The sequence below is a fragment of the Podarcis bocagei genome (genome assembly GCF_964188305.1).
Source record: "Podarcis bocagei genome assembly, chromosome: 11".
Taxonomy (NCBI): Eukaryota; Metazoa; Chordata; class Lepidosauria; order Squamata; family Lacertidae; genus Podarcis; species Podarcis bocagei.
In genome coordinates, this window is record NC_138136.1 from 47426209 (window position 1) to 47442670 (window position 16462).

The 16462-nt window shown below is 51.6% G+C and overlaps 1 protein-coding gene across 1 annotated transcript in view; it reads right to left on the minus strand.

The window, feature by feature from the left end:
• EGFLAM (EGF like, fibronectin type III and laminin G domains) overlaps nt 1–16462 on the minus strand; it is a 135411-nt gene that overhangs the window by 25497 nt on the left and 93452 nt on the right. Inside the window, exons 14-15 of the mRNA XM_081212716.1 lie at nt 11518–11643; nt 10150–10393 (exon numbers count right to left, since the gene is read on the minus strand). Coding sequence (XP_081068842.1) covers nt 10150–10393; nt 11518–11643 — 370 coding nt within the window. The remainder of the gene's footprint in view (nt 1–10149; nt 10394–11517; nt 11644–16462) is intronic.

Consider the following 16462-nt stretch of genomic DNA (forward strand, 5'->3'; position numbering starts at 1 on the left):
AGTATACACAATTTTGGCTTTACATGCTCTATCCAGAGTGTGCCGCCATGTAAGCTGAGAGTTGCCTGTACTTTCTCTCCTGGCGGTACTTAGCAAAAGTAGGATTACAAGGACTTTACCTGATTTAGGTGCCAGAAATGTTTTTTGCTACTTCACAGATGCTCAGGCTCTATAATAGTTAGCCCATGAGCCACATTTCACAGTTATGGAGCTCCTTCCATCACCACCAAGAGAGAAGTCAATGCTAACATGTGGAGTATACATTTTGCTTGTAACTTCTGAAAATAAATTTGCCGTGAAATTGCAGGTAAACTCTTTACCACACCACAATTAAAACTTGGTGTTGCCATTGGGACCCAGCTGAAAATGCTTCATGCACCAAATGTGGCTCATGGGCTCCCAGTTCGCCAAGCCAGCTTTAGAATAAGTTCCCATCTCAGCTCGGTGCATCTCTATAATCTAGAGGGCTATGAAGGTAGCTTGCTTTGCACACTGTCGTTCTCCAAAGTTCAGGTGCTCAGATGTTTAGCATGCCAACTGTACTGTGTCTGGAGTGAGCAGCAGATATGATGGCTAGCATTTTACACCAAAGCCATGACTTCTAAGGAGATCTAATCTACTGTGCAACTCACTCACCAAATCAGTATAGAATAAACCAAAAGTATGTAATTATGCTTAATCATTTAGATGCTCTTAATATTTCCAAGTGTATTTAGATGTTTCTAATGGTTTTTAAAGGTTTTTTTATTGTTTTGCTGCTGGCAGTGGGTGGCACTAGGGGATGTGGGTGGCAATGTGGGTTAAACCACAGAGCCTAGGACTTGCAGATCAGAAGGTCAGCGGTTCGAATCCCCGTGACAGGGTGAGCTCTTGTTGCTCAGTCCCTGCTCCTGCCAACATAGTCATTTGAAAGCACGTCAAAGTGCAAGTAGATAAATAGGTACCGCTCCAGCGGGAAGGTAAACGGCGTTTCCGTGCGCTGCTCTGGTTCTCCAGAAGCGGCTTAGTCATGCTGGCCACATGACCTGGAAGCTGTACGCCGGCTCCCTCGGCCAATAAAGCGAGATGAGCACCGCAACCCCAGAGTCGGCCACGACTGGACCTAATGGTCAGGGGGCCCTTTACCTTTACCTTTAATGGTTTTTAAAAGTTTTTTTTTATTGTTTTGCTGCTGGCTGGCCCTTCTAGGTTACTTTGGGGGGAAGGGAAGGATAGAATTGTTAATAATACAAAAAGATATCTTTGTGAAGGTAACACATGTATAAAAGCCATAGAAAGGAGTAGGCAGGGATGATCCAATACATTTTGGAACCCAAGTCTAACCACAAAACGGTGCTCCCCCCAACAAGGAAGAAGGGGTGCGTGAAGATCTACATCAGAAACAAGAGGAGACACAATTATCTATCTCGGGATTTGATGCCCCTATGAATCCTGCCACCCAAGGCAGTCACCTCACCTTGCCTCATGGGTGGGTCGGCCCAGAGAGCAGGGTAGATGAAAAAAATTATGCAAGTTGTCAGAGCTGCTTCAAGATCCTAGCTCACAGAGGATCACGCTAGCCAGCGGTCATTAAGTAAAAGTCTTTATTGAATTACAGTTTCCATTCTCACGCTGCTGTCTGCAACTCTACGTCTACTAGCTAGATCGGCGAGGCTCCGTCTGAGTCTCCGCCCCGTGCGCACCAACTTAATATCCTAGCCTTGCTCCACCTTTTCCTCCTGACTGTCCTCCTCTGGGTCCCTCTACCCCCCGGGGCTTCTTCCTTCCGGGATTCTTCTGACGCTGACCCGGACCCTTCTGCCTCCTTGCGCCGGGCTTTAGGACCCGGTTCCCTTTCGGGGCTGCTCACTGCGCCGCCTTCCTCTGCATTTGAACTTGGCGCGCGCGCCCAACCTTCCACTTTCCTCTTAACCGTTTCCTCGCTCCCCGATGGAGGTGTGGCCACTCCTGACTCCTGCCCTCCCTCCTGTGGTGAGCTGCCAGCGCTTCCCTCCTGGCTCCTTTCCTCTTCCCTGCTTCCTGGCGGTGACGCTGGTCCCGATTTCCAGCTGCTCCCCCCTGAGTCTCCTCTGGCTCTATCTTCCTGGGGTGCCTCCCTAGACTCCCCCCTTGCCCTGGCCACTGGTGCTCCTTTCTGTGAATCCTCTGATTCACTGGAAAGACTGGGAGATCTCGGGTCGTCGTCATCACTCATCCTTTCCTCTGTCTCCTCCCCTTCGCTCTCTGTTTCCTCCCTTGCCCGTGCCTCTGCACCTAAACCCCTGACATCCATCCCCCCCTCGAAGCCCCCCAGTCCCCCCTCCCCTCCTTCCGGTGCTGGAGCTGGGGGCTGCTGTTGCAAAGGGACGAACGTCGGATATCGGTCGCTTCCCGTGGCAGGCCTCCAGCGGAACTCTTCCAGGTCTTCCTCTCTGCTCTCGTTGACGACAGTCACCTCCTCTTCCATCTCTGTGCCGCCGTGCTCGAAACCAGGGTCGTCCCCGAAAATGTCCATGTCCGTCTCTCCCGCACTTCCTCCAGGCGGCGTTGCTCGGCCGGAACAGTCCAGCCACTTCCTGCGGAACTGCTCCTCCGGCCTATCGTCCCACCAATACGAGGGTTCTGAGACCGATCCCGAGGGTGACCCCTCCGGGGAACGGACGTCTCGTGTTGGTTCCTCGTCCGAGTCGAACCCCCTGAACGTGCTGTCCGAAAGCGTGGGCGTGAAAAGCCAGTCGTCGAAAAAGTCTGCTGGCATAGGTCTATGTGGGAAGAGGGCATGAAACTCGTCTTTGAGCAGAGGTTCGTCTAAAGCGTAGCCCGGCACCCAGCTGTTCGCACTGGCCGGGGTGCCCTCCCTGGCGAGAAAGTATTCTACTCCCTCTTCCCCCCATCTGGAGTCCAAAATCTCCGTGACTTCGTTGATGCGCTCCTCCTGTGCCACTCCCGCGTGCCCCGTTCCTTCTCTGAGCGGACTCGGCGCCGTTCCGGGTTCCTGGAACCTGTGCGGTGCCTTGTAGGGAGTGAGCACCGATCTGTGGAACACCGGATGCATTCTGGAACCCTCCGGAAGCGCCAGCCTGAAAGCCACCGGGTTGACCTGCTCTTCGACTTGGTAGGGCCCCAGTTGTTTATGCCCTAGTTTCTTCTTGGCCAACGACCTGGCCGGCACTGCGTGGGCTGCTAACCAGACCCAGTCTCCCACGTGGAGCTCTTCGCCAACCCTTCTGTGTTTGTCCGCTTGTACCTTGTATGCGTGTTTAGCCAGCTCCAGGTGGCGCCGCAGCTGATCGTGGACTTCCTGCAGCTCCGACGCGAACGCATCTGCTGACTGCGGCTCCCCTTCTCCCCTGCATTCCAGTCCCGGAAAGGTTCTAGGGTGCCGCCCGTTGTTGGCGAAGAACGGCGTGACGCCCGTGGATACGTGCTTCGTGTTGTTGTAGGCAAACTCTGCAAGCGGCAGGTAATCTACCCACGTCGCAGGCTGTTGGTTTGCATAACATCTCAGGTACTGCTGCATGATGGCATTGGCTCGCTCCGCTTGCCCGTTGGTCTGCGGGTGTCTCGCCGACGCCAGATTGATCTTGACGTTTAGGAAGCCCATCAGTTTCTGCCAGAAGTTCGAGATGAACTGCCGCCCGCGGTCGGACAGAATAGACCGTGGCAGACCGTGAACCTTGAACACGTGGTCTATGAACAGTTTGGCGGTTTGCTCCGCCGTGGCCACCTTAGCACACGGAATGAAATGCGCCATCTTGGAGAACAGGTCCACCACCACCAACACTGCCGTCTTGCCCCTTGAGCTGGGCAGATCCGTGACAAAGTCCAGAGCCACCCTTTCCCAAGGTTCGACCGGAGTTTGCAGCGGCTCCAACAGTCCAGCCGGCGGTTTGTGCACCGGCTTTGCCCTCTGGCAGGTGTCACACCTCGCTACGTAGTCTGCGACCTCCCCTCTCATTCCAGGCCACCAGAAATCCCTGGCTACTAATTCCACCGTCTTCTCCTTGCCAAAGTGCCCGGCCGTGGGCGCGTCGTGCAGCTGCTGTAGCACCTTGGCTCGAAGTTCGTCACCCGGCACGTAGATGGCCCCTTTACGGATGAGCAAGCCATCTCGTAGCTGGAAACCGTCGGCCGCTGCCTTGCCCCCTCGCACCTCTGCCATCTTCGTTTGTGCGAAGGAGTCCCCCTGCAACGCTCGCCGCACCGCCTCTAGGTCCACGGTCGCCGCGGCGCACGCCCACACTGTCGGTGCAAAGATGTGCATGGCGGCCGCTGGTGTTGCGTCCTCCAGATACTGTGGCTTGCGGGAGAGAGCGTCTGCCATGATGTTGGTGTCCCCCGGGACATACTCTATTCGGAAGTCGAAGTCCGCAAAGAACTCAGCCCAACGTATCTGCCTCTGGTTCAGGAACTGTGCCGTGCGCCAGTGTTCCAGATTCTTGTGGTCCGTGCAAACCTGCACCGTGTGCTTGGCGCCGATCAGAAAGTGCCTCCACGCCTTGAACGCTGCATGAATGGCCAGCAACTCCCTGTCCCATATGGTGTAGTTCTGCTCGGACTTGCTGAGCTTCCTGGAGTAAAACGCTCCCGGCCGCCACACGCCCTGCGGGTCCTTCTGCAGCAGGACCGCCCCCACTGCTCTGTCCGAAGCGTCTGTCTCCACCCTCATCGGCATGCTGGGGTTGACATGAAGCAGCTGCTCTTCCGACGCGAAGAGACGCTTGAGGGCCTGAAAGGACTGCTCCGCCTGCTCTGTCCAGATGAACTTCTTCTTCTTGGAGCTAAGGGTGTCAGTGATGGCCGCCGTCTGCATCGCGAAGCCCTTGATAAACTTGCGATAGAAGTTCGCAAAGCCGACAAACCGTTGGACCTCCTTCCGGTTGCGTGGGCTCTTCCAATCCAACACCGCTCGAACCTTGGCGCTGTCCATGGCGAGCCCCTTGGCAGACAGCTTGTAGCCCAGAAAATCCACCTCCGGCACGTCAAATTGGCACTTCTCCAGCTTGGCGTAGAGCCTGTGTTGCTTCAGCCTGCCCAGCACTTCCTTGACGTGCTTGTCATGTTCTTGCTGCGACTCCGAAAAGATCAGGATGTCATCCAAGAAACAGACGCACGTCTTGTAGAGAAGTCCCGCCAACACGTGATGCATAAATGCTTGAAAAACGTGAGCGCCATTTTGCAGTCCAAAAGGCATAACTCTGTATTCGTAGGTACCCAGTGGCGTGAACATGGCTGTCTTCCACTCATCACCTTCCCGCATGCGAATGAGGTTGTACGCCCCCCGCAGGTCCAACTTGGTGAACACCTTTCCCTTCCGTACCTTCGCCAGGAGGTCGTCGATGCGGGGCATGGGGAAGTCCGACGGCTTGGTCACACTGTTCAAAATCCTGTAATCCACTACGAGTCTTTTTTGGGGCGTGTCTCGCTTCTTAACAAAGAATACAGGACTGCCCCCCACTGCCTTAGACTCCCGGATGAAACCGCGCTCCAAATTATGATCGATGAAGTCTTTGAGTTCCTGCAGTTCGTCCTCAGACATGGAATACAGCTTCCCTTTAGGCAGCGCCGCCCCCGGCAGCAGGTCAATTTTGCAGTCATATGGTCTGTGAGGGGGTAGCCTGTCCGCCTCCTTCTCGCAGAAAACTTCCAGAAATTCTGCGTACTTGTGGGGAATCGCTTGCAGCGTGCCTAGCAGCAGCTGTGACTCCTCTTCCTCTCCTTCCTGCCTGGGTACGATGCAGTGTTCAGCACAAAAGGAAGAGCCGAAGACCAGCTGCCTCTGGAACCAAGCCATCGTTGGGCTGTGCTTGTCCAGCCAACTCATACCCAATACAATGGGCGTGTCAGACAGTTGAGTGACGTTGAAGCTGATGACTTCCCTGTGATTCCCAAGTCGCATCACCATTGGTGGCGTCTGCTTCACCACTTGCCCCCCTAGCAGCTCCCTGCCATCCACCGTGACAACCTGCAGGGGCAGTGTGGCCGGCAGCAACTGCACAGCGTGCCTGTCGACAAATTCCTGCCCTATAAAGTCCGCGTTGCTGCCGGAGTCGATGGTGATTGGCACGTCCATGGTGATTCCATTGGGCAGCTGGAGAGATGCTGTGAGCCTCACTACTGGTTTGGGCGGGAGGGGGTTCACTGGCTGTAAAATTTCTGGGGACTGCGTCACTAACACGTCTGGCTGGGCCCCAGTGCCTCTTCCTCCAGCCAGACATCGTCGTTTCCCTGCTGTGGTCCTCCCTGCTGCGTTGCTGCAGTCACCATTGCTGAGGCTGCAGTAAGCTTGTGGGGCCTCTGGGGACACTCTTTCGCCATATGCCCTGGCTGCTCACAGACGTAACACTTCCTGGTCCCTCTAGGAGGCTTCGCCTTCACTGCTGCCGGTGCTAGGGCTCTGGTTGCTGACTGAGCCCTTGCACCTCCAACCTCCATAGGTTCGGCTCCTCCTCCTGGCGGAGGCGTGGATTGCGTTCGCGCTGCTTCTCTGGGAAAGAAGGAGGGGCCCCCGGCTGGTTCGCGCCCTCCACGTCCTTCGTCCTTGCTCCACGGACGTCCTTCCAGCCTCACCCCCACTGCCAGTGCCCTCTGAACGACCTCCTGGGTGGTTCGGGGTCTCTCCCCCCTCGCTATCTCATCTTTGATCGAGTTGTGCAGTCCCTCCCAAAAGAGGTCTCTTACAGGAGCCGAATCTCTGTCCCATTCCAGGGCGCTGACCAAGGCGAAAAAGCGTGCATGATACTGTCTGACGCTGGCCCTCCCTTGTCTCAGCCCATGCACCTCCTTCCGTGCAAGATCAATGTCAATACTTGATAAGAAACACCCATCCATCGCTTTAATAAAGGCATCCGCATTCTGGAGCGCCGGATCGTTATCTCTCCATAAATTGCGCAACCATGCTTTCGCCTCCCCATGCAGATGGGACATGATGAACCCCACTCTCTCCTGTTCATCTCTAAAGTCTTTATGCAACAGTTGCAGTGCGCACAGTACGTCGGCTCTAAAGTTGGGATACTGTTGCAGGTTCCCATCGAAGTGAGAGAGCAGCCCGCCTGTCCGTCTCGCCAACCCAATTCCCTCCTGCCGGGGTGGTTGCTTTGCCAGTACGTCTAACCTGACCTGGAGATCCCTGCAGGCGGCAGCTGCCTCGTCCTCTCTCTTCCTGGATGCGAGAACCTCGGCGTTCAGTTGTGCCACTGCTTTTCTGAGGTCCTCTATCTGCTGCTCAGCCGTCATGTCTCCTGCCGTTCGTGAGCTCGCTAGTGGGCGCCTGTTTCTCTCCCCTCCTCGAGGCTGCAGATGCCCACAATGTAGAGACGGAGCCTACTGTCAGAGCTGCTTCAAGATCCTAGCTCACAGAGGATCACGCTAGCCAGCGGTCATTAAGTAAAAGTCTTTATTGAATTACAGTTTCCATTCTCACGCTGCTGTCTGCAACTCTACGTCTACTAGCTAGATCGGCGAGGCTCCGTCTGAGTCTCCGCCCCGTGCGCACCAACTTAATATCCTAGCCTTGCTCCACCTTTTCCTCCTGACTGTCCTCCTCTGGGTCCCTCTACCCCCCGGGGCTTCTTCCTTCCGGGATTCTTCTGACGCTGACCCGGACCCTTCTGCCTCCTTGCGCCGGGCTTTAGGACCCGGTTCCCTTTCGGGGCTGCTCACTGCGCCGCCTTCCTCTGCATTTGAACTTGGCGCGCGCGCCCAACCTTCCACTTTCCTCTTAACCGTTTCCTCGCTCCCCGATGGAGGTGTGGCCACTCCTGACTCCTGCCCTCCCTCCTGTGGTGAGCTGCCAGCGCTTCCCTCCTGGCTCCTTTCCTCTTCCCTGCTTCCTGGCGGTGACGCTGGTCCCGATTTCCAGCTGCTCCCCCCTGAGTCTCCTCTGGCTCTATCTTCCTGGGGTGCCTCCCTAGACTCCCCCCTTGCCCTGGCCACTGGTGCTCCTTTCTGTGAATCCTCTGATTCACTGGAAAGACTGGGAGATCTCGGGTCGTCGTCATCACTCATCCTTTCCTCTGTCTCCTCCCCTTCGCTCTCTGTTTCCTCCCTTGCCCGTGCCTCTGCACCTAAACCCCTGACACAAGTCATAGAAGAACCAGCTGAGGACTGCCTACAAGTGGGCTGGAAGCATAATGAATTGAAAGACCCAAGGACATTCCATGGAGATCTGCAGATGAATCGTGCTGTATGTTTTACACAACCTGTTACGGTTAAATTTCAAGCAATGTTTTTCATACATCAGGCGTTCTCTGAGGGTGCACAACTGTAACCATAAGCCTAATTATGAAGAGAGACCACAAGAAAGAATCGTAATTCGCAACTGTGTTTCCATGCATCCCAAAGGAAAAATTTGAAAAGCACCGCAGTAATCTTTACAAATTGTCACTAATCTGAGAAAACAGAAAAACAGCTGAAATATAATGGATAGTTATATAATGCAAATTAAATTCCCGCCAGACATGTTACTTTCAGTAAAGACTTACGGAAGAAGCTGAAATGTCATGTCAATTTTAACAGTGCACAAATTTGAATTTCAAATGCATGTCACATTTTACACCTTGTCACTGATGAGCTCTTAACATTTCTTTAAGTAAATATCTACTCGGAAATGCTAGAAAAACATTTTACTAAATAATCCTCCCGCCACCTCTTTTTCTTGGGAAAAAAAAGTAATAATCATCATCTGCCAATGTCATCCAGCCTCTCCACTCGCGGTCTACGTTTAATAACAATTAGGCTTTAATTACCTAAGATAAATCGATACATAATAGGGTAATAATCACCTCAGATCAATATGTAATTAAAAAGCCAGATGGGGCTGACTACTTAATAATGAGCAATATGCACATTATGTCCTCTTTCCAGCACAGATCTCTGTCACGGAAGGCATCCTGCTTTCAGCAATTAGTGTTACAATTATCCAAGGCCATAGCTAAGACGGGGGTGAAGTCCACACACCATGTTTTGTATGCAAAAGATCCCGTGTTCAGTCCTTGACACCTTCAAGTTAAAAGGTTCAGGTGGTGTGAAATATGTTGAAAACGTGTGCACACCATGACACTACGGTGATTTGCATTTTTTTATTTATATACTGCCTTGCTGACAAGGCAGTTTACAGTTCGAAATAAAGACTAGCAGTTGCGATACAAAATGAAAAGAAACAAGGAGGGAAGAGAAAAATAAGAAAACGTGGGTCTTCCATAGTATTACCTAGTGGTTAAATAATGACTAGACAGAATGCTCTGTAGGAAGTTCTATGAGTTGAAGAGTTATATGGGCCACTGGTCCTCTGTGAAGTGCACTAGTGGATGTTTGTGTGTGCTGAAAATTCAGGTTATGAACGCTTAATAATTTCATATTTGCTAGCACAAAGGAAGCAGCAGGGAATAGGGGCAGGCCACTTCACAATAAACTGGATGCTTTGGGGGTGCCATGAATATCCATGGTTTATGATGACCTGGTTTCTCATGAAGGAAACAAGGCAATCCCCATGCCCCAATTACTCAGGTGCACAAGGTTCTACCTGATCTCCTGATCTCCTGGCTTCTTGCTTGGCCGCGCACAGCCTCTTCCGGGCAAGGGGAGCCTTCATCCCCTGCCCGCGAGAGGCTGTGCGCGGCTAAGGCTCCCCCAAGGCAGCCCTTCTACCTCCTTGGGAAAAGCCCCCAAGAGCCACACACACGCTCCACGCAACTCTTTAAAGGGAGCGCTGAGCAGAGCCTCCCGCCTGCATTCGCTCCATAAGACACACACACATTTCCCCTTACTTTTTAGGAGGAGGAAAGTGCATCTTATAGAGCGAAAAATACGGTACTTATCATTGCTGTGCTGGAAGAGGAAGGAGCACATGAGACCAGGAGAAGCTTCTTTCCATGAAAACAACCACAGTTTATGACATTGGTGGACAACTTGCATTCCAGGGGAGATATTCGTCTAGCCCATCCCATCAGCACAGGTTTTTCCATTTGTGCAATGGGCCCTGTGTCCCTCTCCTCCCCAAATTTGCTACAAAGGGTTGTGGTAAACCAAAGAAAAAATTTCGGGGGTATGCGCTACTTTGGATTCCACCCATCATATTTTTATTTTTTAGTATAGAATTACAGATACTTTTCACAGCAAAAAAAAATTATGGCTAATTAATTCTAGAAATAATTAGTAAATTGCATTTACCTGATTACAGCAGTTCCTGAACCACAGTCAAACCTGAACTCCACATAGCCGTCTGCCATGCTAATGGACAGGAAGTCTTTGCTGCCTGTGTCAAAGCTGTACAAAAGGGCACCATCGGCCGAATCGGGACGAAAGGTGACCTCAAACTCCATGAAGGAAAGGTAGTTCTGGGGTTCCAAAGGCCAGGGGATGGTGGCAAAGGATTTCAAAGTCTCGTTGAACTGAGGTATGATGAGAATGAAAGCTGAAAGACCAGGGCAAGCAAACACATTACTTAAAATCCCTCAAGAAAACAAAGTCTGCTTCAACTTCAAACTTCATTGTAGAAAGCAATACTAGAACCCATACCACATATAAAGTTGAAACACTATCACAAATAGTGATGAGTAACTTACAAAACAGCCCAAAGCTGTTTGAGAAACCTACAAATGAGATGGTTTATTATACAACTAATAATAATTTTTAATAGCACACATCTGTGTAGTCTAGCTTTCCACAACCTAGGGTCCTCCAGATGTTTATAATTCCAATCAGTATCAGACAGCATGTCAGGGATGATGGGAGTTGTAGTCCAAAATATCTCAAAGGCAGCAGGCTAGAGAAGGCCATGTCACTTATAGCACTTTGATACCCATTATGTAGGAAACCGGGGTTTGTCCACACTGACATCAGGTACTCCATTTATGGTCAATATGGTTTCCGTATATTTTATTTCTTAACCACAAGTGAAGCAAGCTCCACTTCAATCGTAACCGGGAGGCAAAGGGAAATAAATGGGCATTTATGAACATTCCCCCAATTGATACAGAACCGAATGATGTGAAAATGTAGCAGAGAAATCACTTGCTTAGGCCTGGAAACAATAAAAAACTACCAGGTCAGTATGATCACTCGCGTATGACGTTGTTTTGGACAGGGATGCCGTCAATGTAGGGAAGTTTGTGTGTGTAGCATTCCACACTTGAGTAATGAAGGAGAAGGCAGGAAGAGGAAAGAAAGCAAGACTTCAGAAAGCAGAAATAATGGAAGAGATTCTAAATTGCAAGCAAACCACAGTGGTGAGGTACAAAGCAGCATTAAACCAGTGTGTAGCCAACTAACTATGGGATGTTAGTTGTGCAAGTCAGTCAAACGGTTCCTGATTAAACTGGGTGCAGACACAGCCTGTAGTAACAGGGGTAGCCAGTGAAAAGACCTCCAGACATTGTTGAACTCTCTGATCAGCCAAAACATAAAGGGTCAACGGAGGTGGGTGATGGGATTTGTAATCCAACAACATCTGGAGGCATCGCTTAAGACACCACTGCCATAAAACACACCAAATGCTGGCATCTAACTGCAGAGATCAACAGCAAGTCCTCCTCTCACCTTCTTCGCAGTGGCGCCCTTTAAATCCAAGCGGGCACAGGCAGATGTACCTGTCCGCCTTGCTCGCTGTGCAAGTGCCACCATTTATGCAGGAAGCCTCATCGCAAATTCCACTGCTGCATTCACCTAAAAGTAGAAAACAACACACGCACTGATTTGTCATTCAAGGATGGGTTAATTTAGCTACTTGTTTTCAATCACTTACACACACAGAGATCTGCGCCAGATCTGCCACGTAAATGCATCTTTTCCCAGGCAACGCGTTAAGTCTAAGCTCCGGATTAAGTGGCTGAGCTGCAGGCCAGAGGCTTTACAAAATGGCAGCAACAGGAACTAATTGCATTGACTTTCCAGAAGTGATCACTTGCCAAGCAGACTGGTGGTGTCTCCCACTTTTCAATAGTTTTTTTTCTTGGACAGGTTGCTCAAATCTCCACACACTGCCAGACTGTTTACATCGCAAGTACCATCTCTCTCTCTCTCTCTCTCTCTCTCTCTCTCTCTCTCTCTCTCTCTCTCTCTTGCTGTTGTTTAACCTCAATTATCTTAAGTGCTGTTTTGTTCCTTCTGCATTTGAGGGAAGCTGTAGTAAGAGCTGGAGGTGTTAAGCAGCAGGGTCTAAGCTTATTAGCTGCTGCTACACTGTTAACAGTTCCATCTGTGTGGCAGGTAATCCATATTGTCAACATACGGGCTTTTATAATCAACATCTCTATCATCTTGCCATCTCACAGGAAGATGGCTGGAGGTAACAGCACAGAAACTGTCAGAAGACTGACAGATGAGAATGCCTCAAAGATACTTCTGAGGAGCATTTAAATATTTCAGCACACATCATCTTGTGAAATGTGCAGTTAAGGTGTTTCTCTTTTTTAAAAAAAAAAAAATTGCGGTAGTAATTTACACTGTTCTTCCCCACAGCATAGTAGAGAGCCGAGTTAAAGAAGACACAGATCCACAGATAAACATCCTAGCAAAAGAAATATGAATACAGTAAGCAATTTGTTTCCTTGTGATAAATAATGCCTCAAAGGGGTTTTAAAAGGGGGGAATTAAAACGTAATAACCAAATAATTTCCCTAAAACTCTTGAGGTGGTGAAAAGTTGAATGACAGCTGCAGAGAGTGACTGGCACAAAGCCACACAGGGAGCTTTATAGACAAGGAGAAACACAAGTCCAACAATAAAGGTAAAGGTAAAGGGACCCCTGACCATTAGGTCCAGTCATGACCAACTCTGGAATTGCGGCGTTCATCTCGCTTTAGTGGCCGAGGGAGCTTCCGGGTCATGTGGCCAGCGGGTCTAAGCCGCTTTTGGCGAACCAGAGCAGCACACAGAAACACCGTTTACCTTCCCGCCAGAGCGGTACCTATTTATCTACTTGCACTTTGACGTGCTTTTGAACTGCTGGGTTGGCAGGAGCAGGGACCGAGCAACGGGCGCTCACCCCGTTGCGGGGATTCGAACCACCGACCTTCTGATCCGCAAGTCCTAGGCTCTGCGGTTTAACCCACAGCGACACCTGCGTCCCTTAGTCCAACAATAGTCTGCTGCAATTTATGCTCACCCAGTTGACCACTGGGTCATGGGTGGAGTTCTGCTTGCACAACAAGACTTCTCCTTCCTCTCATCTCCCTGTCTGCCCTGAAAATCTGCTCCAGAGAGTCCCTCAATGCTCTGGAGCAGATTTTGAGGGCATGCTGGGGGCTGCAGGGGAGAGGTCAGGAACGGGAGCATCTGTTGTGCAAGTGGAAATCTGCACAAACAGAACAGCAGCATTTCTACAGCCCATTCATTTTTAAGTCTCTATATTTAGGGTGCTTAAATGAAAATCTCGAAAGGCACCACCAGAATAGCTTGGAAGTGGCATCTTCCAAGTGTCAGTGTAAAATGACTGAATGCATGGGCTCAGACAATATCTAACATAGAATATGAAGCCAATTGAAGGAAGAGGCCCAAACTCCTGGTATCACTTGAAAAAACATAGGTATAGTTCAAGCCCATTGCCACGAATCAGCATTATTTCAATTCCAAAAGAATAATTAGCATCACAAAGTATTTAGCTGCAGTAAAGTATGTCTATTAGTTAGTACTGGAGACACTAGGAGGAGTATCTTTAACAACCAGACTTGGTGCCATAACAGCTTGAGTTAGCCTTAAGGACTGCTCTGCTGCCCAGGAAGACTCCCCTGTGGTGAGTGCCTGAGGGCCCTGCTCTTGCCACTTACCATCTGGCCTGGGGCGGGGCCTGGGGCCTCACAAGGACTGCTCTGCTGCCCAGGAAGACTCCCCTGTGGTGAGTGCCTGAGGGCCCTGCTCTTGCCACTTACCATCTGGCGTGGGGCGGGGCCTGGGGCCTCACAAGGACTGCTCTGCTGCCCAGGAAGACTCCCCTGTGGTGAGTGCCTGAGGGCCCTGCTCTTGCCACTTACCATCTGGCTTGGGGCGGGGCCTGGGGCCTCACAAGGACTGCTCTGCTGCCCAGGAAGACTCCCCTGTGGTGAGTGCCTGAGGGCCCTGCTCTTGCCACTTACCATCTGGCGTGGGGCGGGGCCTGGGGCCTCACAAGGACTGCTCTGCTGCCCAGGAAGACTCTCCTGCGTGAGTGCCTGAGGGCCCTGCTCCTTCTTGCCACTTACCACCTGGCCCAGGGAGGGCCTGACAGGCCTCACAAGGACTGCTCCTGCCACTTACTATCTGGCCCAGGGTGGGGCCTCACAAGGATGGTTGTTGCCATTGATGCTGCTACTGCCCAGGAGGACCCGGAGGAGTGCAGAGCTCTTTTTAACATGTTTTGTTTTATTTTTGTTTTTTAATATTTCCCTTTCCCTTTCGATTCTATATATGGGGGTGGGATGGATGTTTGGGTGGGCTGGGGAATTTGTTAGATTTTGATGAATTTGTAATTTTTGCAGTTTTTGTTTGTACTGTTTTATTGTTTTCTGGGTTGTTTTTGTTTTTTGTTTTTATTGTTTTAAGGTTTTATTGTTCTAGGCTGCGAAAGAATAATATTAATTGCCATCAATGGAGACCACTATGAGGCCTGGGATTGCTACCGTGGAGGGGCGAGGGAGGTATGGCGGTGGGGGCAGATGTTACAGGCGAAGGGGATCGAGATATGGATACGCTCGTACCCTTTCCAATCTGCGCCCCATCCCGAGGGACGAGGGTAGGGTGAGCAAGGATTACTCACCTCCGTCACTGGTGCTGTGCAATGCCAGGTCTATAGGCAATAAAACCGCCACCCTGCGAGATTTCTTTATCTCGCAGGGGGTCGACCTGGCTTGTGTGACGGAGACCTGGGTGCGCGAAGGGGCAACAGTTACCTTACGAGAGATGGCGCCCCCGGGTTTCTCTGTCCTCCACCAGTCGCGGACTGTGGGCCGGGGGGGAGGGGTGGCATTATTAATCCGGGAAGATTGTCCTTTCAGGGCTCTACCATCGCCATCGATCCCCGGCATCGAATGTGTTGGCCTAGTGTGGGGCTCCGAGGAGAGCTTGGCTGTCTGGCTGGTGTACCGGCCACCTAGCGCACCAGCAGCCACCCTGTCAGGCCTATTGGAGGCGGTGGCCGGCTGGGCCTTGGAGTTCCCTAACCTATTGGTATTGGGGGACTTCAACATCCATGCTGATGCCACTCCCTCCTCACAGGCTCTGGACCTGGTGTCTTCCATGGCGACACTAGGGCTCTCCCAGTTTGTTTCGGGCCCCACACATCAAGCAGGCCACACGCTGGATTTGATCTTTGGCGTCGGTATAGATGTGATCATGTCTCCTTCGACGAAGGTGCCATGGTCTGATCACTACGCTCTGAAAGCCAGGATTGACTTTCCACCCCCACCCTGCTTAGGTGGCGAGCCAATTTGGGCTCGCCCGCAGAGGCTGATGGACCCTGAGAGATTCCGCCAAGCCTTGCGGGACCTTGCTCCCCCTGGCGACTCATTGACTGAGCTTGTTGAGGGCTGGAATGCCCAGCTCCTGGCAGCCATCGATGAGATCGCACCTAAGCGCCCTCTGCGACCCCGCAGAAACCGGGCTCCCTGGTTTACCGAGGAGCTCCGGAAAATGAAGCGGGACCTCAGACGGCTAGAGCGAGTATGGCGGGGTGCCCGTGACAGAGCCTCAAGAACATCTTATAGGGCTTTTATGAAAACCTACAAGATGGCGGTGAAGGCTGCTAAAAAGTCATACTTCTCGGCCTCCATTGCCTCCGCTAGCTCTCGCCCAGCGCAATTATTTAGTATAATCAGGTCTTTAACGTCCCTTGAGGGACAGCCAAATTTAAATAACAAATTGACACATGGCTGTGAGGCATTTGCGAGCTTTTTTGCGGAGAAGGTCTTGTCGCTCCGCCATGACCTCCCTGCCAATTTGGATACAATAAAGGAACTGGAGGCCCCTCGACTGTCCTCGGGTCCAGTATTGGACCACTTCGACCAGATATCCCCAGCCGATGTGGACAGACTCCTCCGAGCTGGAAAGCCCACCATCTGTCCTCTCGACCCGTGCCCGTCTTGGCTGATTAGAGCGTGTCCAGACGAGGTGCGGGCCCTCCTGGGGGATATCATCAATTTGTCCCTTGGCACGGGGACATTCCCAGGGGAACTGAAGGAGGCAGTGGTGCGCCCGCTCTTAAAGAAAACATCATTAGATCCTTTAGATCTATCCAATTACCGCCCGGTTTCGAATCTTCCGTTCCTGGGTAAGGTGATTGAGAGAGCGGTTGCTGAACAGCTTGGTGGGTTTCTGGATGAAACATCGGCTCTGGATCCATTCCAGTCCGGCTTCCGCCCTGGTCATGGGACCGAGACGGCTCTGGTCGCCCTAACAGATGACCTTCGTAGACAGCTGGATCGAGGCGGGTCGGGGCTGCTGATTCTTCTAGATCTATCAGCAGCTTTCGACATGGTCGATCACGAACTTCTGGACCACCGCCTTGCCGACG